We start from the raw sequence: 24,176 nt of genomic DNA, 5'->3' as shown, positions 1-24,176 counted from the left end.
AGTCTCAAGAAGAGAAGATGTGACTGCTTTCTATGTTCTGCCTCAGAAAGGTTTTGCTTTGGGGTGTTAGCAAAGCCTATGCAAGCTTTTCTCTGAAGCCTTACCACTTGCCTCCACTTTGTGATATACGTTTATCTGCCACAGGACGGATCTCCATGTCTAAATGAAATGGCATAGTTCTCGCTCCATGCCTCATTCAAATTCATATTCTCTCTCTTCCTTTATCAAGCTCTCGTGCACTCACTCCTATTTATGAGTCTTTAATAAATTTCCTTCTAATACCAAAAAAAAAAAACCAATAAAGAAAGAGACCATATGGTAGCATCAGTCCTGAGCTGTTGGCTCTCTGTGTCTAAAGCCTTCACACTCTCTTTTCTCCACTTGGATGATCTCTTCCTCACAATGCAGTAAAATCACAGAATAGACTTCAAACAGACTTAGTGGTAGAGCTTGGTTCTGATGCATTCTGTTGTGTGGTCTTGAACAAACAACCTAAGTCCTACGAACGCTGTGTATAATATATGTCACATATGTTACTGTTTAGAGCTGTAGCATTAACAGACACAGCATGAATAGCAAGTACATAAATGGCTTGACACATAATAAACATTCAACACGTGGCAGCTACTGTGATACCTGTTTTTAATGCTTAGTTAGCTCCACTCCAATAAAGAAAATGGACTTGGACCAGATTTAATCCCCAATCCTGAGTCCAGCCTTGATTCTTATGTGACAGTGGAGAAAATTACTTAACTTCTTGGAGTCTCAGTTTTCTTATTCATCAAATTAGAATAACATCCTAGGACTATCATCAACTTTAATTGAGTTAATCTATGTAAAAATTCTAGAACAGCTCCAGATATAAGCTCAACAGACAGTCATTATTCATTACAAGATTATTTTTAGAATTTATATATGCAATAAAGGAAAATAAGTCTTCTGTTTCTCCCTCTTTACAACTTTATAACCATCAGCAAAATGTTTTATTATTCTCCTTGATACCAAACAGACATGCTTGTTTTTCAGAATAACCATTATGAAAACTATTTTTCCATATATTCACAACTCAAGGTCAAAACAACCTAATGTCCAAGATTCAAGCATATACAAGTGAAATTAAATGCATTTTCCAATTTTAACTGCAGATTTCTGAAACGATGTTCCTCTACATCTTTAACTCACTGAAAGAAATGGCTTCCTTTGGTCCCACTATTGAGCAAGAAAGACATTGATCAGTGGCCTTGGAAATACTATTTTTCACTGCCATACTGTCCCATAGATGTGTTGTCCCTCAAAATATATCACCACTCACATGTCAGCTAGTGGTGAGGTTTGTGTCTTCGTGAAGAATTTACCTATCGGTTTTGCCTCCTCAGAAAATGATGCGGTCATCCGTTTTCCACATGTTTATTCTGAGCATGGTGACTGTGGACGTGATAGTCGCCGCCAGCAACTACTACAAGGGAGAAAACTTCAGAAGGCAGTATGATGAGTTCTACCTCGCAGAGGTAAGTCGCTGGAGGTATGTGCAGCAGCGCTATACGCAGAGGAGCCTCGTCAAGGGCCTTTACTTGACTGCCTCCTGAGCTGACCCATCATCTGCCACTTAAGAGATTCCTCTGGTCACTTGTTTGACTCATTTCCTGTCACCATGAGCCTGGGCAGTCTTCTCCACAGCAGTTAAGTTGCCAAGGTAACCTTTCTTTGCCCTTTGAGTCTTAGTCCAGATCTTTCTGTTTTCCTAACAACCCCTCATTTTGTGTCCTTCTGTCATACTGTGGTAGCATCCTTCGACTGCTGTAAGTTATCCCAGGTTCAGAAACTCAGAAAGAGACTAGTCAGCTCCTTTGTGGGGGAGGGTGTGGGTAAACTGAAAATGCCACTACAGCAATCACTACACCAGAGGCTCAGGGGTTAACACCTGAACTGAGGATGCCAAATCACACAGAGGATGAATGTTTAAAATGATGGATGTGCTAATTGCCCTGATTTGGTCATTACACATCTGTACATGCACCACATCAAATTAACCTGAAGTCATTAGACTTGGGCAGCAATGAAGCATCTCACTGGACCTAATTCTTAATTTTTAAATTAATCAACTAATTAATTTTTCCCAGCCTGATCACAGTTTCCCCTCCATCCCCCCTCTCCTCCCAGTTCCTCTCCCCATCCACTTCCTCCACCTTCCCTTCAGAAAAGTACCCAGCAAGCAAAGTGTATAAAGTTGCAGCAAGATTAGGTACCTCCTCTCCTATTGAGGCTGGAGGAGGCAACCCATCAAAAGGGAAGAGTCCCAAGAGCAGGCAACAGAGACAGTGACAACCCCCACTCCCTCTGCCAGGAGTCCCACAAGAAGATGAAGCAACATATGAAAAACACAAGTAAAAAGGGCACAAGTGAGTCCCATGCAAGTTCTCTGGTTGGTGATTCAGTCTCTGTGAGATCCCATGAGGCCAAGCTAGCTTACTCTGTATATTTTCCCATGGTGCTCTTGGCCCCTCTGGCTCCCATAAAGTTTCTTCCCCCTCCTCCACAGGATTTCCCAAGGCCCACCTAATATTTGGCTGTGGTTCACTGCATCTGTTTCCATTAATTGCTGGGTGAAGCCTCTCGGATCATAATTGGGCTAGGCAATGATCCGGGGTCCCTAGGACCAGCCTGGACTCTGGTAAAGGAAATTGAGGTCTAATTCTTGAATATTTTTAATTGTCTTCAAAGACCACTGTTTTAAGTCTAAAGCAAATCTCACAATTCAATGGCCATATATTTATGGAAAAATGGATTGATTTATAGAGACCCATTCATTGTATAAAAGAGATATACAAATTTAATGATGCTACACTTCAAAAACCCCATATATGAGAAAAACAAACAAAACCAGAAAGCCACACTTTAATTTTGTTTATTAAAATAACATTATCATATAGAAAGCAATTTATTTTGTAATTGAGTTCTCTTAGGTACTCAAAACTCCCCTAATACATTAAAAATGGAACGGGTTAATAAAAATTCAGTTCACACACACACACAAACTTTTCTGAAAAAGAATCACGCACATGCATAAGTTGAATATAAGCATCTATGTAGATGTTAAGAAACTTCTATGGAGTCATTTATAAAACCCATCCTCCTTGTAGAGCTCTATTTCCTGTAACAAAATCCCCTGATCCTAAATTCCACTGCCTAGGAATAGCTGTGACATGGCATTGATCTGATAGTTTTAGGTTACACCCTTACAGGCATCAAGAAAACAGATGGTAAACAATAACAGTGGTGAAAGAATGGAGAATCTCATGAGTAAATTATATCTACATAAACACCAAAAAGGTAACAGCTTTGCTACAAACTCAGCAAGAAATATTAAGTAGAAATGGGCTGACAAGGTAGCTCAGTTGCTAAAGATACTTCCATCCAAGTCTGATGACCTGACTTCAGTCCTCAATCCGCAAGTTGAAAAAAGAGAAAATCAACATAGGTTATACTAACATGTGTCATTGCACAAATTTGCACACAGACAGAGATATCCAGTCATATAGATACACAATAAAAATGATCAAATGAATGTAAACATTTTATAGCATAAACAAAACCACGGCCGCTCAAAAATAATCATTCAGAGGCTTAATATTAATTATAATTGCTTGACTGATGGCTCAGACTTATTACTGGCTAGATCTTACTGGTAAATTCCAATAATTTGTGTATCACTATATGACTTTGTGGCATTACCTGTTCTCTAGTACATCTTGCTGCTCTGGCAGCTCTCTGGCAACTCTGTCACCCTACCTTTCTTCACCTGATTCTCTGCTTGGATTTCCCACCTAACTATATTCTGTCATGCTATAGGCCAAATCACCTTCATTCATCAACCAATAAAAGCAACACATATTCGCAGCCTACAGAAGAGCATCCTACATCAGGGATGTTTTATGATAAGGTTTTAACATAAAGAACGGATATGGATGGGAGAGGTGGGTCCTCACTGAATTTTATTTCTCTCAGGTAGTGAGAAGTGGATGGACATTGAAGTAAATGGCACAATAAAATGGGAAGCTTAAGTAAATTGGGGAGATTAAGCCAAATATATTATTATTATGTTAATTATAATAATTATTATGTTATAATATTATTATGTTAATAATAATAAAAGACACTTCAAGTGCAGTGTTAAAGATTCAAACAAATTTTCACAATATGGACTTAAGAGTGACATCACATGAAAGATAATAACTGTCCTGAGTCTTACATAAGAAAGAAGAAAGGCAATGTTCAAACTGACCCAGCTTTAGAATGGGAGAGCTGAGAAACAAAGAGATGGGAAAATAGGGGTGACTCACAAAGCAGATGAACTGAAGGCAGGTGGCTCTGGTTGGCAATGGATATTGATAAAATAGAGAAGAATGAAAGGAAAACAAAATACTCAAGATCTCTATATGATCAAAACAAACATTTGATTGAAGTGGGAGAATAAGTAAGTAATCATGGCCTGAAACAGGAATTCAAGATTTCCAGTTGCACCATAACTTCGATAATAAAGCATAAAAATGAGTGTGTTGTGTCAAGATGGATGGATTAAACATAAGAACGGGGTTACAACAAGAGAGCAAGGAACCACCATAGCCTGAGAGTTGTTGAGTTCTTAGACAAGGTGCATGAGTGGTTGATGGAAAGTTGAGTAGACAGTGGGGAGATGGAGTCAGAGGTTGGTTTATCCTGATGGAATTCTATCAAGGGGTTTCTAGGATAAATGGATGGAGCAGCTTTTCCTTATCCACTTATGGTATGCCACAGAACATAGCAGCATGAACTCCCTCTTGTACAAAGGGGTGTGTGTAGTAGAGAATTATTTCTTGGGAGAAAAACACTGGAGGCAAAGACATGTGCATGAGGTATAATCTGCACATGGAACTTGATAAGTAGAAGGAATTGTTTAAAATAGGGGTAGAGACATAATGCTTACAAGACCATGTCATAGAGGCGAAAATAAAGATTCCACATTGCACAAAAGAATTACATCAGAGGTTTGCGGAGTGATAACCAGCATTCTGGAGAACAAACAGAGATGGTAATAGGAGCGGCGGGCTGCGTCCCGGCACCCGGCCACCCACATGGCTAGCTCTACCCGAAATAATTACACGGACACTGTGTTCATTTAATCACCGCTTGGCCCTTTAGCTCTAGCCCTTACTGGCTAATTCTGATATCCCGATCAACCCATCTCTAATAATCTGTGAGCACCGGTCTTAGTGAGCACCGGTCTTACCGGGAGTGTATCTTCCCAGGAGCGGGGAGCATGGCGTCTCTCTGAGGCATCTGCTCCCGAGAGCAGAGCTGTGGAGTCTGAGCTCACTTCCTCTTCCTCCCAGCATTCTGTTCTGTTTACTCCACCCACCTATGTTCTAAGCTATGAGCCCAAGCAGTTTGTTTATTACTTAACCAATGAAATCAACAGATTGATATATGACACTCCCACATCAGTCATGGTAATAGGATATTGCCATTCTCTCGAGGAGCACCAATCTCTCCTGCAGGAGTGCTAATATTAGAGATTGCATGGGCATCACTTCTGTATTCTTCCCACAGTAGATACTTGTTATACCATGTGCTAGGGAGTAAATGAAGTGGCCACATACCCTGGAGATGACTTGATCTTTCATTATACTACAAAAATTGCAACACGGTTTCAAAGAATTTCTATTGTGGAGTTCATTAATTGATACTTAAATGCTGGTAGAGTCTTGAGGCAGGTGATTATTCCTTGTCAAATTTCACAGTTTTATTGATAACATTAAAAATAACAACCATAGAGCTAAGATGGGGCAGCAAAACCAGGCAAAACCTGAAATATATATATATATATATATATATATATCCTAAATTGTTGTCCTTTTCAAACCAATAACACAAACTTGAGTTTAAAAATGAACCATGTCTTGAGGTAAATCCTCTCTACATAAGTACCCATTGCTAATCACATGATATTGAACATGTAAAAATTTTAGGAGCATAGATTTTGTAGGAAGTGTTATTGCAGCATCTAACATGAACATCAAGAACAAGGAATATGCTGGGAGGACAATTCAGGAGGGTATGGACATGTCTGTGGCACTGGTGGTGATGGTTTCATAAGCATGTATGTATATCCATCCCAGCAAGTTAATACACAATATACATACCCAAATGTTTCTCAATAAAAAGGTAGATAATTAAATAAATAAGTGCAATGGTTAACTCTTTGAAATCCTGGAAGGAAAAGGAAATAAATAAACTAGGCAAAAGATTCTATTTACTTAAGTAATCTACAGACATCGGCTTATCATTGAACTACTTAAACAATTAAAATCTGTTCCAGTAGATGGACTGACTTTTGGTGTTTGAGTTTTTCAGAATATGCTTAGCCTTCCTTCAAATTCTCATAGCCCACCTATGAGAATAAAAAATAAAAAAATAATTGTGTTAACTCATAGTGATATATTTTGAGAATGGATAAATTGTTCTAGCTAAATGTAATTTTTAAACAAATATTTTCTTTCAGTTTAAGCCAAAAGTCACAAAAATTTCTTGAAGAGCCAAAAATGTCTATTAGACTCTGTAGGCCAACAACTCTCTGTCTGCTCCTCAACTCAGCTACCTTTGTTCCGAAGTGAATGTGGTCTCAAGACAGCTGAATTGTATAAAAGTCTATTTACAAAATTAGCAATATAGTGGATACTGTATGAGCTACGGTAGCACAGAGCTTTCCAAGTAGAATTCTCAGAGCTCCCACTTTTTGGAAAACCTATTATGTTCTAAGTACTTTAAAGAAATTCATTATCTCATTTAATTCCCCCAAACAGCTATGATGGCAGCAGTTGAAGACAGGGAGTGTAATGGCTCTGTGTTCAGGAAACAGTGTTATGTAAGAGCGTTGAAAACTGAACCTTCGCACTGTGTCACAAGAGGTCATGAGGTTTGAAAGAGGCAATTTCTTTGTTAGAGTTCTACATATTATAGAATAAATTGTTTAGGAAAATTCAAAATAAACCACTCAACCCATAACTCACAGTCTAAATCAACTTCCTTTGAGGATGAATTAAGCTGCTTAGCTTCTGTTGTAGAGCGGTAGACTTGCTCTATTACTTTGGATTAATATATCTAAATTTAGAATTACCTAAGAAACAGGAAAAAGATGTTTTTATTTCCCAGATTATGCTTTAACATAAAAGGTTTAACCAATTATCTGGCTAAAAAATTACTTTTCATTTTCATCCAGGCAATACTTATATATGTGTATTTTAAATATAATTTTATGTTTAATCACAACTATTAATATTATTGGCATTATTTTCTGCTCTATGGTAATTTGGATGTTTGTATATTCATTAGAAGACTGTCCACATTAAAAATCCAAGTGCTACATGAAGTCCTATCACAGGAGGTGAGCAGTTTTAACAGAATTTCTCATTTAAGAAACTCTGTTTTTCAAATGAAAAGAAGGAGTCATAATTTACCACTCTGTCTTTTCCTGAATAAAAACCTAAACGTGGCCTGGAGGAAGTATTCTTGAAACAGACATTCAACTTTCCATGTGTATGTTCTTTGTCAAGCTTAAAATATCTTTCCCAATTCCCTGCCAGTATACACACTTGAATGCTATATTGTCTTTATTAAACTATTATTTCCTACCTAAAATTGTGTAAATAAAAATAATGGACCCAGGCAGTGGTGGCACACACCTTTAATCCCAGCACTCTGGAAGTAGAGGCAGGCGGATTTCTATGAGTTCGAGAGTTCAAGATCAACCTGGTCTACAAGAACTAGTTCCAGGACAGGCACCAAAGCTACACAGAGAAACCCTGTCTCTTGAAAAAACAAACAAAAAAAAAAAAGAAAAAAAAACAAAGGAAACAAATAGAAAATTTGTTGTTAGGTGTATTTTGGCTGTGTATCTCAAACCTTACATCTCTGTGAACAGTTCATGTACCAATCCATATTTCTGACAGCTCTAAAATCATTCTCTACTGCATTAGGAAACTAAAATATCTATTAAACTGTCTTTTCAGAGGTTATATGTCATAATCTGGCCAATGTGTTGATTGTTTTTAGAATTCCTATAGCTCGAGAGGATGAATATATCTTTAGAAAGGTTGTTGTTCAAGCAACATGGTCCTAAGACTAAACTTGTCTTGCACTGGTAAGAGTTGGGAAGGATTGAACTTCTCCATGGTAGATACCTGGTATGTCAAATACAGCCATCAGCCTTCGTTCATTATGTAAGGTTATACTTCTTCATCTTTGTCTATCATTTCTGTTATGTGAAATGTCCAGTCTTTGAAAAATCTGCAACTTTTAACTTTATTCTTAATTATTAGTCATTTTATAAACATGGACAATATTGCATAAAAATATTTGTGCTCACCATTATCTTCCTGGTTCTTTAAAAGTAATTTTTTTCCATTTGCTTCAGGGTATTTGTTCAGAAACAATGAATAGACAGAGTAAGAAAGTCCCCTGTGTGTCCTTTTATCTTATTCTTCTGCCTGTTCTACTGAGAAGTATATTCATCACTCCAAAGTATGTCTTTTAAGAGTATCAAATATCTACAAAGAGTTTGGTTTTATCTTTTATTCTTTATGGCCTTTGAAAACACTGCTGTTGATCCCAGTACTGGATGCTTATTTGTTCCACAGATAATGGCATTGTAGTCTTCAGTAGCTTTGCTTTTGATCTTTTGCCATAAGATACAATGCTTCTCTGAAAACATTCTCATCTCTGATTTCATGCCACGTTGGGGAGAGGCTTTGAGGAATTTCTCTTTGTTTCTTTTTCTCAAGAGCATATATCTTGGCTAGAAACTGTTAGAGTACAAAATACAACCGTATTCAATTTTTCTAACTGTGCTTGGAAACACTCATGCTGCCTATTTGTAGTTCTGCCAGATTGTATGAACAGATTCATTTCATGCTAACTTTGTGGTCATTCTCATTTTAAATTTTATCATTTTTATATAAGAAAACATTGTAGATAAATTAATATGCCCAGTCTTGATTACTGTAGAGAATTAGCTTTTTTCATCTTCTATTTTCTTGCCTCCCAGATATGTAAACCTGGCTGTTTTTCAGTTATCTGGTGAACTGCAGATCCTCTCCATGAGTGCAGCTTATCTCTTAGTTTTGAAATTATTGATTCCCTTGGTTTCCATGAAGGTTATCAGTTTTAATAATGTAAGACTTAGTAGTCTTTATTTTTTAATATAAATCAAGTATCTTGGATATTTAAAATTGCTTAAGTGTCAGGGAATCTGTTTTTCTGATATTATCCACTAAGGATGAAAGAAAACCTATGTAGCTAGTTCAGCACATGAAGAGTATCAGATAAAACTATTTGTGAGAAAAGCCCTTAGCAAACCACTGAGAAAAGCAAACTTTATTACTTACCATTATAAAGGTATCTATGAAAACCTACAAATGACAAGGATGAATGGTGGAAATTCATGTCAAGACGGAAGTAAGCTGTGTGTATTTCCTGTCACTACTTCTGTCCGGTATTTTCCTGGAACCTAAACTAGAACAACAAAAGCAGAAGAAAAACCCAAGAAGTACTAATTAGGAAAGGAGAGACAAAGAGAAGGAAAAGGGAAGAGAAATCAGAGAAGAGAGCACAGAACACTTTCAATGATGCATTTCTCAGTGTAAAAATTCCAAACAAACCTGTAGGCATGTTCTAAGAAATAAGAATTTACAGTAATGTTGTGGGATATGGAATTAGCATACTAAATTCATAGTATTTCTACATCACAATAATGAAAAGTTAATAGACAATAATTTATTAAAAAATATCAAAAGATGTCTAGGTATACATTTCACAAAATATATATAAGATCGTTGGGGAAAATTAGAAAGCATTGGTGAAACATGCAAGAAAACAAAAAATTTAAAAACTCAATAAACATATCATCAGCAACAATTAAATCTCTGTATAAAAATACATTTATTTTGGCTCCCAGATCAAAAATTTTGGTTTTTAGTAATGGGGAAAACATGACTCTGAGAACAGTCCATTCTGTGGGGAACCTATGGTAACAGTTCACCATATAACCAGAAACCAGAAAACAGAGAGCACAGGTCAGAATCAGGGGCAGAATAACCTTCAACGGCCCAGTCTCAGTAACCTATTTACTCCAACAAAGCTTCCACTAAAGGCTCCATAACATAAAACTAGTGCCATATGCTTGGAACCAAGAGTTTAAAATATGAGCCTTTGGGGTCATTCTAGATGCAAAGCATAACAAAGGCTCACCTGAGTTTAGACCTCATAGTGCTTACAGTGTTTGTGATTGAAATGTCAACCAGTGTTCACATTTGTAGCTTATGATACAGTCAACCTCATGAGTCACCTCATTGCCACAGACAACCTTTTACAGGCCCCACGTCTTTGCTGCACTGTCAGCGTACTAGATAATCCGATAGAAAACTTTTGAATAAATGGCTAAATAGTGCAGCTTATCATTATAGAGGTGTTACTCTGTCTAAAACTGATAATGTTCCTAAGGCTGATAAAATTCATAATAAGATTAAAATATTTTAGAAATATATATAAAAATAATTGTCAGAAGGAATTTAGCTAATTAAAGTTCCAGGAAAATGAAATTAAACTTAATAATGTCAAAGATTGCTGCTATGAAAGGATATGCTTTCACAATTTGATCATTTCTTCTGATTAATTTACTTCAGCATAGGTGTCAGAATTTGTTGGAACTAAAATAATTGATTCATTTAACTTATTTTTATTCTAACAATTATGGTAAGAGCAGATGGTTCTGAAGGAACACAGGACTTACTCGAGAAAAAGAAGGCTCTCTAGAAGGCGACAAAGCAAGTCTACACTTTATGAAAGCCTTTGCGCATCTCACTCACAGATGAAGCAGAAGGTCCAAGGGAAGCTGTGGAGCACTACAAAAGATTCACCTCTTGTTGATCAGACGTACGGTGGCAATTCATTCTGGGTCAAGGACAAGTAGTACAGCTAAACCTTCATGATTGAAGACAGAGGCTGGGCAAGCTTCCCATTGTTATAGGATGAACAGTAAGATCTATTGTTTAGGGGTTATGACACACAGAAAGCTGTAGAAGAACAGCTCACGTGACGCTCCAGACCAAGCTCTCTTATGGACTGCTGACAAGGGACGCCGTATATAGTACCAAGGACCAGGAACCTTCAATAGGTATTGAAAAAGACAGTCTAGGCCTGGCTCATCTATATAGGAACATAGTGAAATACACTCATTTATAGTTTGCCACCCATACATGTTCAGGCATTATCTTTGAATTAAAAGAGTGGTATAGCTTCTAATTTTTTTATGTTTAAGTGTGCCATTTTCTAATCAGTTAATTTCATCCTTCTTTCCAGAATTTGTCATTCATCTGGCTATTCAACTTACTAGCCACATGAGTTCAATTACACATTATTTGAACAAAATATACTATACTGTCCTGAGGACAAATACAGTACTATCTTTTTTAACAATAATTTATTTAATTTTTGAAGTGTTTTCATAATTTATTTATTTTTGTTTTATGTGTGTATTTTCCTGCATATATGTCTATGTACCATATGCACACATCATTTAATTTTTTAAATCTGAATCCATTATTGGTAATTTTATTGAAGACAAGAAGGCCTTTTGTGGTATATATTAGATGATATATTAGATGTCATATGTGTTATAATAAAATTTAAAAAGTAGAAATAATAATGTACAAGGTTTAAATCATATAGACTGTACATTACTAAGATTATTAATAAATTCTCTTATAATGACAGCAAACAAGATATACCTTTTTTAGGAGGGAGGGCTATTTAATCTTATTCATCCTGGCTACAGTCCGTAATCTAGGGAACAGCAGGAACTCAAGCAAGAGGAGAGGCAGAAACCAAAGCAGATAAAATGGAGGAACGCTGCTTACTGGTTTGTTCTCCATAGCTCCCCACCTTTCTCTCTTTCTTTCGTTGCTTGTTTCTTTCTTCCCTCCTTCCTTCCTCTCTTCTCTTTCTTTCTTTCTTTCCTTCTTTCTTTCTTTCTTTCCTTCTTTCTTTCTCCCTTCCTTCCCTTCTTTTCCTCCTTCTTTTTGTTCTTCTTTTCAATTTTCCAAACCCAAAGTCAGCACACCTCAATGAACATTTAAAATAGCCATTCTGAAACTGTGGGCTTTCACATTGTGTTTTAGGCTTTTACTGTCAAATATATACTTTGTGTACTGGTTGTACTGGCTGGTTTTGTGTATCAAATTGACATAAGTAGAGACATCAGAGGAAGGAGTCTCAGCTGAGACCCAGCTGTAAGGCATTTTCTCATTTAGTGACCAAGGGAAGAGAGACGAGCCCATGAGTGGTGCCATCCCTGGGCTGTTGGTCCTGAGTTCTATAAGAAGGTGGGATGAACAAGCCATGGGAAGCAGTCCAGTAAGCAGCCCCCATCCATGACCTCTACATCAGCTCCTGCCTATGGGATCCTGCCCTTTTTGAGTTTGGTGATGAACAGCAATACTGAAGTGTAAATCAAATAAACCTTTTCCTCCTCAACTTGCTTTTTAGTCATGGTATTTCATTGCGTCAATAAAAACCTTAACTAAGTGTCTTATCTGCAACAAAAAACAAAGGCAACAACATCAAAATCATGGCAGCATTAGAAAAAAAAATAGCATTATGGCTCTCTCATAACCTTAACTCATGTCTTTTACCAGTATTCTGTCATTCCTCATCTTCTAAGACTTAGCCTTTGACCTAATATTTAGCCCCTAATATTTAGTTTTTCTGGTTCTCTTGAAATTTAACCATCACATAAAGTGTATTAAGTGGGTGAAAGTTGTATCTAGAGAGTACTCTGTGGAATATTCCTTTGTACTGTGTGAATATATGTCACTGTGACTGGTTTAATAAAGAAGATGACGGAACAATAGCTGAACAGGGTAAGGTTGGGCAGGAGAGTCAAACACAATGCTGGGAAGAAGAAGGGCAGAGTCAGAGGAGTTCACTAGCGAGATGTGAAAGAAGAAATGTTAAGTTCATGGCTGAATGGAAATGAATTAATTTATGTTGTAAGAACTAATTAGTAAAAAGTCTGAATTTTCAGCCAAGCATTTATAATTATTTAGTCTCCATGTCTGTGATTTGGAAACTGGCAGTCAGGACAGAAAAGTCTGCTTACAGTATTTAGTGGTTAAGAGCACTTTGCTGACTCCCCAAGGGAGGCCTTATACATTCTGAGGAGCAGATGAGGAGTGGGAAGGAGAGAGAAAGGAGAAGAGGAGGGAGGGGGAGCTGGAGTTGGCACATAAAAAGAAAAAGAAATTTAAACAAAAACAAGTACATGTTGCTGCTCCAAAGGATCAGAGTTCAGTTCCCAGCACCCACAAGTCACAACCACGTGCAATTCCAGCTCCAGGGTATCTGATGACCTTCCTGAACCCCGTGGGCACTTGTACACATATATGTGCACATATATATTTTATAAGTATGTGAAAAAGACTGTAGAATGTGGTCCAGATAAATAGGATGACATAATATGGCTCTGACTGTGCTGACCACTATTTTTCAACAGCTCCACTGTGCATACTTCATCTACTATTTTGAGATAGGGTCTCAGCTTACTCCTGCCTCTCTCTCCTTGGTGTTGGCATTCCAGCCTCAAGCCACCACACCACTGCAGAGGTAAATCTTCTTTAAAAAAAAAGTCTAAAGATAAAATGACATGAAAGTGTAAAATTTATAATGCAAGCTTGTGAACTATAAACTAAATATATTCAGTACATTTAGCAAAGATTAATGACTTTAATATAAAAAAATCTCAAAACTGATAAGAAACACAAAATAACATCATATAACATTGGCAAGCTTATGAACAGTAAAATATAATTACTTTTAAAAGAAATTAACTCTGAGATATAAATATACACATTAACGCATGAGAAGCATTACATCTGACTGTGCTATTGCTGATCGAAGTTTTGAGGCAAGAGTAACTTTTTGACATTCCTGGGAGGCAAGTGGTTCATTATAAATATTTTTGGAAGTGATCTTTTACTTTCCAAACTTTAAAACATATGAATCTGGTATTTGTGCTCTCTCTCATAATGCAAACTTTAAAAGCCTACTTATATGTATAAAATCCTCAATAAAACGGGCAAGGTAGCACACGATTGTAAAGGCAGCACTCTGAAGTTTAAAGCAGAATGGTGAAGGAGAGAGACCAGCCTGCCCTACAGTCTTGGAGGCTAAATAAAATTTTATTCAATTGTGATGTGTAGGATGATAGACAGAAGTGTTTGGTTGCGTTTGCCTAATGATCCCTTCAAGTGCTTTCATTCAGTGAATTAAAATGGAGAATATTAGTAGAATAAGTAATAAACACCGTGGGAAATTATGCAAATGGACCAAAGTGAGTTGGGTCTCCTTCCTCTAATCTGGAGGGATAGGGTGTGTGTGAGGGAGAAAAGCAACTTTCACAACGACATTTAGCATGCAAGGCCTGCATGCATGGAGATACTGAGACAAGAACACAGTGTGTTAACAGAAACCTCTGACAAAGGTGAACCGAAGAGCTTATTCACATTTTCTTGTGATGTTAAAATTATCTCAAAGTTAATTATTATTGTTACAAGTGTATGTGTAACTTAGTTTATTTAATATTGCTTATATGTGTATATGCACTGAGAGTGGGTAATCTATCACTGCAGAAGATCTGCTTTCCCTCTCTGTCATTAATTGTCTGTAGTTCTTAAGCATGAGGTCCTATGAGATTTTCCCCACCCATATTTTCATGTCAACCTGCATTTTTTCTGGTCTTATATTAAGCACCAATATTGCTGCAATTTCATAGGTGCAGTTTTCCTATCAAGTACAGAAGACCCTATCTCCAAGGAGACTTTCTGTTCCTCTGGCTCTGACAGTCTTTGGGGTCTTTGAACCTTCAGTGTGGGGTTATGTTGCAGATGTAGCAGTTGGGTCTGGGAATCTCTGTTAGTATTTTTCTACATTTTGACTAGTTGTAGATTTCTGTAATGGTCTCTGTCTGCTATACATAGAATCATCTTTGGTGAGAGATGAGAACTAAACTTATCTGTCGGAATAAGGATAGTATTTAAAATTCAGCTAGAAATGAAAGTGTTTTGCCTTTTTTGAGTGTTCACAGCGTGGAAATGCCCAGCAAAAACTAGAAAGCAAGTTGAATTTACAGACATGGTATCCTTCAAAAATATCAAAATCTTTATGCATATCTAAATCAACAATCTGCATTGCTTCTCGTATTCCATTTCTTTTTATGTTTGTTTGTTTCTCTGTTTATTTTGAGACAGTTTCTCTGAGTAGCTTTGGAGCCTGTCCTGGAACTAGCTCTTGTAGACCAGGCTGGTCTCGAACTCACAGAGATCCGCCTGCCTCTGCCTCCCGAGTGCTGGGATTAAAGGTGTGTGCCACCATCACAAGTATTCCATTTCTTAATGTTATTACTATAATTCCATTTCTCTACATTTTCCAAATATGAGTGGAATAAAATCCTTTTTTATATTCGATAATGGCACAGAAATAAAGGGATTTAATTTCTAACAATTTAAGAGTGTATGCTGAGACATTATAAAATTACAACTAATCCCAATATTCAGTTTCATGTCCTTTACTTAGAAGTAAATACAGTATTGCCTATTTTGATTCAAATTATAACCTATTTCAATAAAATAAGAAGTATCACCGTCTGAGCAGTTAAAGAATGGGAAAACATGCTACCTGTATTTGTACACTTTATAGTGTTGTTATTTTTGATATTGGAATTTATGTGAAAAATTTTTTAAACATATCATTTATGTATACAAATTTCTTACTTGGTATAGATTCTCAATTTCTCTACTTGTTATATACCTCAAAATCTAGATGAATCAGTGATGTTTTTGATGATCTAATATAGCTTTAGTCTCTTAGTTTTTTAACTGATGTGTTTCAAACATATATTATTTTAAAAAATGTTAGGGCTGGAGAGATAATCCAGTGGTTAAGAACTCTGGCTACACTTACAGAAGAACAGACTTCAGTTCCCAGCACCCATTTCCAGAGTTCACAGCTGCCTGTAACTCAAGATGTATGCAGATCTGATGCCCTTTCTGGCTTCTGCCAGGCAACTACACTCATATGCACGTATGCGTATACATACATATACATAAAATGTTTTATAAATATAAAATGTCATTGTGAGGCTTTTTAGTTTATATACAGTGGCCGGAACTCACTTTTCATAAATATATGAGGAAATTGGGAATGTACAGTCTTAAATGTCAATCTTGGTGTCTCCTTGTTCCTCTAGGTGGCTTTCACAGTCCTCTTTGACCTGGAAGCACTTCTCAAGATATGGTGCCTGGGATTTACTGGCTACATCAGCTCATCTCTCCACAAGTTTGAACTCCTGCTTGTTATTGGGACGACCCTCCATGTGTATCCAGATCTCTATCACTCTCAGTTCACATATTTCCAGGTAAGACAACTAATGCCCATTCCCCAGGGAGGTGCGAATCATTTACCATTACCAGTACATAAGATCACCTAATACATGTGTACATCATAATATGACATTGGGGGATTTCAATGGCATCTTAATTATTACATATACTACCATAGCAAATTATAAACATTGGTTTAAATTCCTTAGAATTCACAGTAATATATACAAATCTTTAACAAAACTGCTTTGTGGTTAACAAAAATCTTAATCGTTTGATTTTATCCATAAAAACTCTGGAGCTAGATGCTGGGATGAAAGACTGCTAGCTCAGAGAGGCAGAGAATGCACCCAGCTGAACTTCCTCCACAGCCAATGCCCAGATGCCTCGCTACTCCTATGCCATCTCAAAAAATCTCCTCAAACTGACATGTTCCCAACTAGTGTCTACAGGTATACACACTTGCATACATATGTTTATAATATATCTAGTTATAGCTACCAATTTCTTTTTTTTTTTTTTTTGGTTTTTTCGAGACAGGGTTTCTCTGTGGCTTTGGAGCCTGTCCTGGAACTAGCTCTGTAGACCAGGCTGGTCTCGAACTCACAGAGATCCGCCTGCCTCTGCCTCCCAAGTGCTGGGATTAAAGGCGTGCGCCACCACCGCCCGGCCATAGTTACCAATTTCTAAACCAAGTAAGATGTCAGAAACTTTTAGAGGAACTTCCAGTAGACTTCTGCCACTGAGGCAAAGACCATACCTACCAGAAAGGGTGAGTGACCCGCTTTTATAATACAACTTATAACACAGAATTGCAAAAAAGGACATGAAACCATAGTCTGCAAAAATTTTAAAAAAGTACCCTACAAACCCAGACCAACAACTGGCCTTTTATGAACCAGAGCCTATTAAGATGACAAGGTGCTTTGCTGGCTCTGGCTTTTCCATACTGTCTTTGGACACAAATGCCTCATCACTTCTAGGGTTCTGTCTTGATCTTTAGGAACCATTAGTGAGTAGTTTGTTACAGAATTTTTAATGTATCTTGAAATCTCTGTGAATAAACATGCATATCAAATGTAATAGCTAATCTTGACCATTATCTTGATTAGACTGAGATCCAAGTAGTGTATGTGAAGGCACACTCTGCATATGCCTGTGTGTCTGTGAGAATGTTACCAAAGAAGATACAGCTAAAATGCCATCTAGGTGGTAGCATCACATAGTCTAGGCATGCAGATGGATTAAATCACCATGACGGAGTAAATCCTCTCAAAATGTGAGCCAAAATAAATCTTTTCTCTCTTTAAATGTTTTGTTCAGAGAAGCTTTAGTCATAACAAGAGACCATTGACTAGTACACTGAGCATGCCTATCATTGGTTGTTCCTGGATATAGTTGTCTGGATATGAACAATCGGCATGGACATTTTAATTATGTCCACGTTAAGGGACATAATTATAGATGATAAGCCTGATAGTGAAAACAACGAAGTATCTTGAATAAACCTATTAATCAAGTTAAGAAGAATATCAGCCAGGCATGGGATCCCAACCTTCCAGAGATAAAAGATAAAATTGATGATAAAATTGAATGGCATGCTGGGAATGTGTCAAGAATTACATAAAAACAACTAACAGCTAGACCACAAAACATCCTCACAACTTATTCGGTCATGTATGTAGTTCATTTATTTGACATACTGCACAATGTGTATCCATTCTCACAGTAAGGGCAATAAGGTTCACCATCCATTCTCACAGTCGGGGCAATAAGGTTCACCACCAGTGTTTCCTGTTCTATAAAAATCTAGAGAAGTAGATAAGGCTTCATAGATGGTAGAATTCAGAGACTGATGATTGTGTGGTTTCATGGGGACTCTACCTTCTTCTTTACTTTCTTTCTTAAGTAGACTTATTCCACACAAAGATGGTTTCCAAGAAGCTTGAGCCTTCCATGATTCTTACAAAATTCCTGAGGATAGCTCAGGTCACTAAATATTCTTGCCAGGCCTGTTGCATGAAAGCTGTGAGCCTCCGCCTAAGCCTCATGGATTAAGCATACAGCAGAAATGATTTAACAAAGAAAAGCCAGGGAGCATAAGAAGATAGTACACTAGAAAAGCAAAAACCAACAAGCTATTTTACATGTTTAAAATATTAAGATCTCATTTTTAAAATATTCCAAATAAGATATCCATTTCTTCCAGACAACCCTGCTTCCTATAGATGCTGAGTCATTCAGAACTGCCCTTCTATGTATGATGTCTTGTTTCTGCTAATAATACAGTTTTATGAATTTAGTGTTTCTAAACTTGGGATACCTCCTATGATCTATGGCCTGTCACATATTAATTAGCAACATTTTTATTTATTCCTTGGAGGTATTTGAAAAAATGATGACACCTTATGCTTAGTGGAAAATGTCATTTTTATTTCAGCTTTTTATTACATGCCAATATATACTTTTTAAAAAGATTTATTTTTTTATTACATGAGTATTTTGACTGCATGTATGTATGTGTGCTACATGTATGCCTGGTGCCTCTGGAGGCCAGGAGACAGTGTCAGATACTCTAGAACAGGAGTAATAGGTGGTTATAGCAATTTGATGTTGGTGCTGGGAACTGAGTCTATTTCTTCACAGGAGCAGCCAATACTCTTAACTACGGAGCCATATTTCAAGCCCTCAATTTATATTTCTTAATTATATTCCCCACAGAGCTTCATCTGTTTTCTGTTTGTATTATAGGTACCATTCCACCTGTTTCCATTTTTAGGGCAGAGAAAAAGAAAATAAATATAATAAATATATCTAGGGCATGTTTGATTCACCATGCCTATAGTTGCACAAGCCTCTTGTTTTTTTTGGTAAACTTGAACCTAGACTGTTAGAAACACTCAGCTACAGAGTGCAGAGGCAATGGGTAGACAGTAGAGTCTGTTGCCCTGGGGAATCACTTGGCTAAAACCCAGCAGAATCTATTTAAAGGAAGAAGGAGAAGCAGATGTTAGAGTAGGAGTCTGAACCTGTGCAATACCTACCTACGAAGGCTTATTGCAGGAGATTTTAAATAAACTAATGCTGAGTGAAATGTTTTCTTTGGTATTAAGAACTGGAAAAATATTAGTTTCATGTCAGCAGTATGTACTAGTTAATGCCATTTTGAAAGATCATATTGTGTGTTCAAACAGTTGCCAATGTTTGCCCTTAATTCCTGATTTGAGATTTACTGTGTTCTCACTACATGCTGAGATGTCATAGTTACCTTAAATTATTATTATTTTTAGTTTCTAGATGAAATGGAAAATTATGACATTTTTACACAGTACCATGAAAATTGATATTTTAATATGGATTTCTTTAATATTCTTTTTCTGTCATGTATGCCTTTTTCTCCATGACTAGGTTCTTCGGGTAGTTCGGCTTATTAAGATTTCACCTGCATTGGAAGACTTTGTATACAAGATATTTGGTCCTGGGAAGAAGCTTGGAAGCTTGGTGGTGTTCACTGCCAGCCTGTTGATTGTCATGTCAGCCATTAGCCTGCAGATGTTCTGCTTCGTTGAAGAACTGGACAGATTCACCACGTTTCCAAGGGTGAGAGTCTCCACATTTTCAATGGCCAGTTTAACCCATTGTTCTTATTTTAGCAATGATAATTAACCCCAAAGGAATTTCATTTAGTCATGGTTCAAAACTATTTTCATATCTTTGGTAATTTGAGATCATTAAATTTTAGTATTTTGATTAGTCTCTTCTTCAGGGTAAAGTTACTTGAATACATTTTCAGCACCATCAGAGCATACATCAGTTTTAAAATTTTGGAAATAACATTTTGGATGCCACAAAACATCAAAAAGAGAAAATGGGAGCAATGGTCATTTGTGACTGATTTACAATGTATCAGGAATTTTAACTAAAGAATCCATTTTTGTGAGATGTAACCTATTTTAGACTTATTTTATAGTTCCTCTTTTTATGCTGCATCTAATCTAAAAACAAACTTGGGATTGTCTATGTAATGCAGAGACTTCAAGTTTGAGATGACTTTACTAGATGATTAGACTTCTGCATTTGTGTTAAAGTTCACAAGGGGTAAGGAAAAAGTAACAATAAATAACTGTATAAACAGGACTTAGGATTTAGTCCCTGACTAAGAGGACCCATGTAGACCAATAAACATAACAGTATAGTGATTGAGAAAACATTTTGTTTTCACCAAAAATAGAAATAATAAGACCGATGTTTGTGGGACAAAGAATCATGGAGTAAAACAGGACAAAACAAGTTCTTTTATATTAAGCTTCAGTAGTAGAAAGTTTTATACTTTTAATGGAGGTATTAATAAGATAGATTTTAAATAATTTTGTTTAAAATTTGTTACTTAGCTATCAGTGTTAGAATTTATCCTTTTATGATACATATTTTTATTTATACATCCATTTGTTGCATACTTATAACAAATCAGTAAATGCTAATTATACCAAGGATATTAGACAGAACTAAACTTTAGATCCTTCAAACCTCTCAGTTGAGGGGGGGAACCAGCAAATAAACACACAGCTACGCAGGCACAAAACACTCTCTAACCCCAGAGGGAGACCCGTGACCAGGATGGAAAAGTCCAGAAAGGATAATTGGATCAGATGATCCCAAGTGAGCAGATGATGTAGTCACAGGTGCAAAAGGTCTAATATATGTTTTCAGAGGAAAGAGAAAGAGTAGTTGATAATTGTATTGGTCAGGGTTTCTATGGCTTTATTAAACACCATACACAAAAGCAACTCAGGGAAGAAAGAGCTTCCATATTCCAGTTCACAGCTCATTGAGGGATGCCAAGGAAGGGATTCAAGGCAGGAACTAAAACAAAATCCATGAAAGGATGCTTCATACTAGCTTACTCCCCATGGCTTGCTCAATCTGTTCTTATAGTACACCAGCCCAGGGGTAGCACTGCTCACATGTGAGCAGTATCCTCCAATTTCAGTCACTATTACAGAAAATACATCCAAAGACTTGCCTACAAGCCAATTTTATAGAGTCCCAGATATGTCTAGGTTTGTGTCAAGTTGATAAAGCCCAGCCATCACAATAGCCAGTGGTGAGAGAAGACATCAGAATGAGGGGTGTATGGGAAGGGTGAGGTTTAAAACATGCCATAAATTAGACAAGAGCAATGGGATCACAGTGAGGAAGAAGGCAAGATCCAGGATATGAGCACAAAGGTTGGTCTGAAACAAGTACTGAGACCCAGGAGACAAGGTTGTCAACGAGACAAGGAACCAATGAAACTCACAGGCAAGCGATTCACTCACTGTGCTGTTCAGGCAGAAGCACTCATCAGTCAGAAGTAGCCCTCATCCCCATAACTCTTGCTCCGGAAGAATGACGTGAGGTGAGGACATGTGAGTGTGTGAGGCAGTACACGGTGTATGGATCCTTTTCTTCTGAGAAGTCGTGACACAAAAGGTCTTGTCTTTCAAAAGCCAGGAGATGGTTGTCAGAAAGAGTGGGGATCCAGGCATGGAACTGCACAGGTCTAGGATAAAGAGTACTCTAGTGGGGCCCCTGGCAAAGACACCTCTAGCAAAGGCACCTGAGCCAAGAAGAACAGCTGTGCCCTTGAGCATGGCTTCCCAGCAGAGTGGGATTGAATCCGTGATTGCGATGTAAGTCCTAGATGCATACCAATGCAACTGTAATGGCCCAGATGCATACTAACATCAGCAGGGATAGGAGTTTGCCTGTGATGCATTCTGATGAATGCACATAGGTTTCTCCACAGATGGGTCAGCCCTGCTTCATGTGATTGAGAAATGTAAACAAGGAAAGCCCCCCCCTTCTCTTCCTTTAGCTCTTCATGAGTGCATGTCTGTCTTCCACGCCATACCACTGGAATTGATACTATCTTGGTAGAGGGTTATTATATGTCCCTCTAATCTAATTTGGAACACTGTTGAAGGCCATTGTGTCAGCTGCTTTTCTAGGCACAAGGAATTCTACATAGGAAAAAAGAACAAAAGATAGCTCTGTCCTTTACAAACCACCTTAATTTCATACATTCATCTTTTACAGTTTCCTCAATATTTATATCCTTTACCCAAAAGCTTTTCAATGAGACATATTTTGAGCGCAAAAGTTCCAGCTGTTAGAAGGGTAATGTCACCATACTGGTCATCTGAAGGGGCACCTTGTAACCAGTGCATTAGTATTTCTAAAGCACATTTAGATAAACAAGTAAAGATATTACATAAGTCTCATGTCACACCATATTGTGCCAATAAATTAACTGTTTTGAAGAACATGCATTGGGGATTTTCAGCAGTGTTTGGGCTCAGGGTATATGAGTTGGGCTGTGTACCCACATGATAATTCAGGAACTTGCCTTTCTGCCGCATGTTTCAATTTTACCTCTGGTGCACTGTATTTTTAGCTGTGTGGTGCTGGGAAAATTATTCCCTAAGGTTTTTTTCATAACCAAAATATGAGTAAAAGTGCTGTTTTTTTCTCCATTACACATATTGAAAAATGCGCAACAACAATACACTTGGGCTTAGACACTCTTTTAAGAGGTTCTAATACACCTTATGTGGTGTGTTTGATTGCTGGTGCTGTTGTGACTGTATTAAAGACTAGGCTGCTTTCTAAACCTTTCCCTGACCTGCCCCTTCAGCTTAGCTCTATTTTCAAGACATAAAGTAGCAATACATGTTCACACGTCCTGATCACTCCACTATCCCAAGGAAAGCAGGTGACTTTCTCTGCTCCTTCTCAGTCACAGAGCTAATGGCAATGCAGACATCATGAACTGTAATACCAAGAGAGGCACATGAGCATGGTCAAAAGTTAAGTCCATGAAAACACAAATAAATTTTACAAGAAGCATTCAAAGCACTACAACTACAGGAGGAAGTCATGATCATTCTCATTCAGACAAAGCATGGTTATTGGTTATGATAAAGCATCAGGAAAGATGGTTAAAAACACATAGAAGTTGTCTCCCTCCCTCCGTCCCTCTCCCCCTCATGTATGTGCATGCAGGTGTGTGTTCATACAGGCGCAGTGCACATATGTAAGCCGTCGTCTGGAGATGAGATGGCAAGTTTGAGAATCGTTCCTCAGAGATGATCCAACTTACTTTTTAACAGACCTAGAACTCATTAAATCGGCTAGGTCAGTCCGCCCCAGGGAGCCACTCTCTCAACTTCCTGATCTCAAGTGCTATAATTACAAGCACATCACACAATACCTTTTATTTTGGTGAAATGGGCAACTGTATGTTCAAGCGTTTGTGTATTTGGTGTGTGCACATGTGTATGATGGCACAGTTGCCCGTGTGTATGCATTCGGATGCCAGATGATGCTGGGTGTCTTCTCTAACACTCTATACATTTTTGAGACAGGGTTTCTCACTGAACCTGGAATCTGAAGTTTTGACAACATTGGCTGGCCAGCAAACCCTGTGATAAGTGTCTCTGTTACCCTCCAATCTCTGGGGTTAGAGAGGTGTGGCCTCACCCAGTGATTATATGAGGACTGGGAACCCTAAGGCACAGCAAGTTCTTCACATCCTGAGTTCACTTCTCTGTCCTCCTGGCTTTCTCTCTTTTTTTTTTAATTCTTTTTTTTTTTATTGAGAAAAGGAAAAAAAAAACAAGTTTCCACCTCCTCCCAGCCTCCCATTTCCCTCCCCTTCCTCCCACCCTT

The 24,176-nt window shown here is 37.5% G+C and overlaps 1 protein-coding gene across 4 annotated transcripts in view; it reads left to right on the top strand.

The window, feature by feature from the left end:
• The window catches only part of Nalcn (sodium leak channel, non-selective), a 258,303-nt gene that overhangs the window by 98,436 nt on the left and 135,691 nt on the right, over positions 1-24,176 (top strand). For all 4 annotated transcript variants that reach the window (XM_026783175.1, XM_026783176.1, XM_005355702.2 and 1 more), the window contains exons 11-13: positions 1,377-1,508; positions 16,334-16,501; positions 19,875-20,066. In XM_026783175.1, the coding sequence (XP_026638976.1) occupies positions 1,377-1,508; positions 16,334-16,501; positions 19,875-20,066 (492 nt within the window). The remainder of the gene's footprint in view (positions 1-1,376; positions 1,509-16,333; positions 16,502-19,874; positions 20,067-24,176) is intronic.

The sequence above is a fragment of the Microtus ochrogaster genome, chromosome 17 (assembly GCF_000317375.1).
Source record: "Microtus ochrogaster isolate Prairie Vole_2 chromosome 17, MicOch1.0, whole genome shotgun sequence".
NCBI classification, from domain to species: Eukaryota; Metazoa; Chordata; class Mammalia; order Rodentia; family Cricetidae; genus Microtus; species Microtus ochrogaster.
This window is presented reverse-complemented; position numbering and strand designations above follow the sequence as displayed.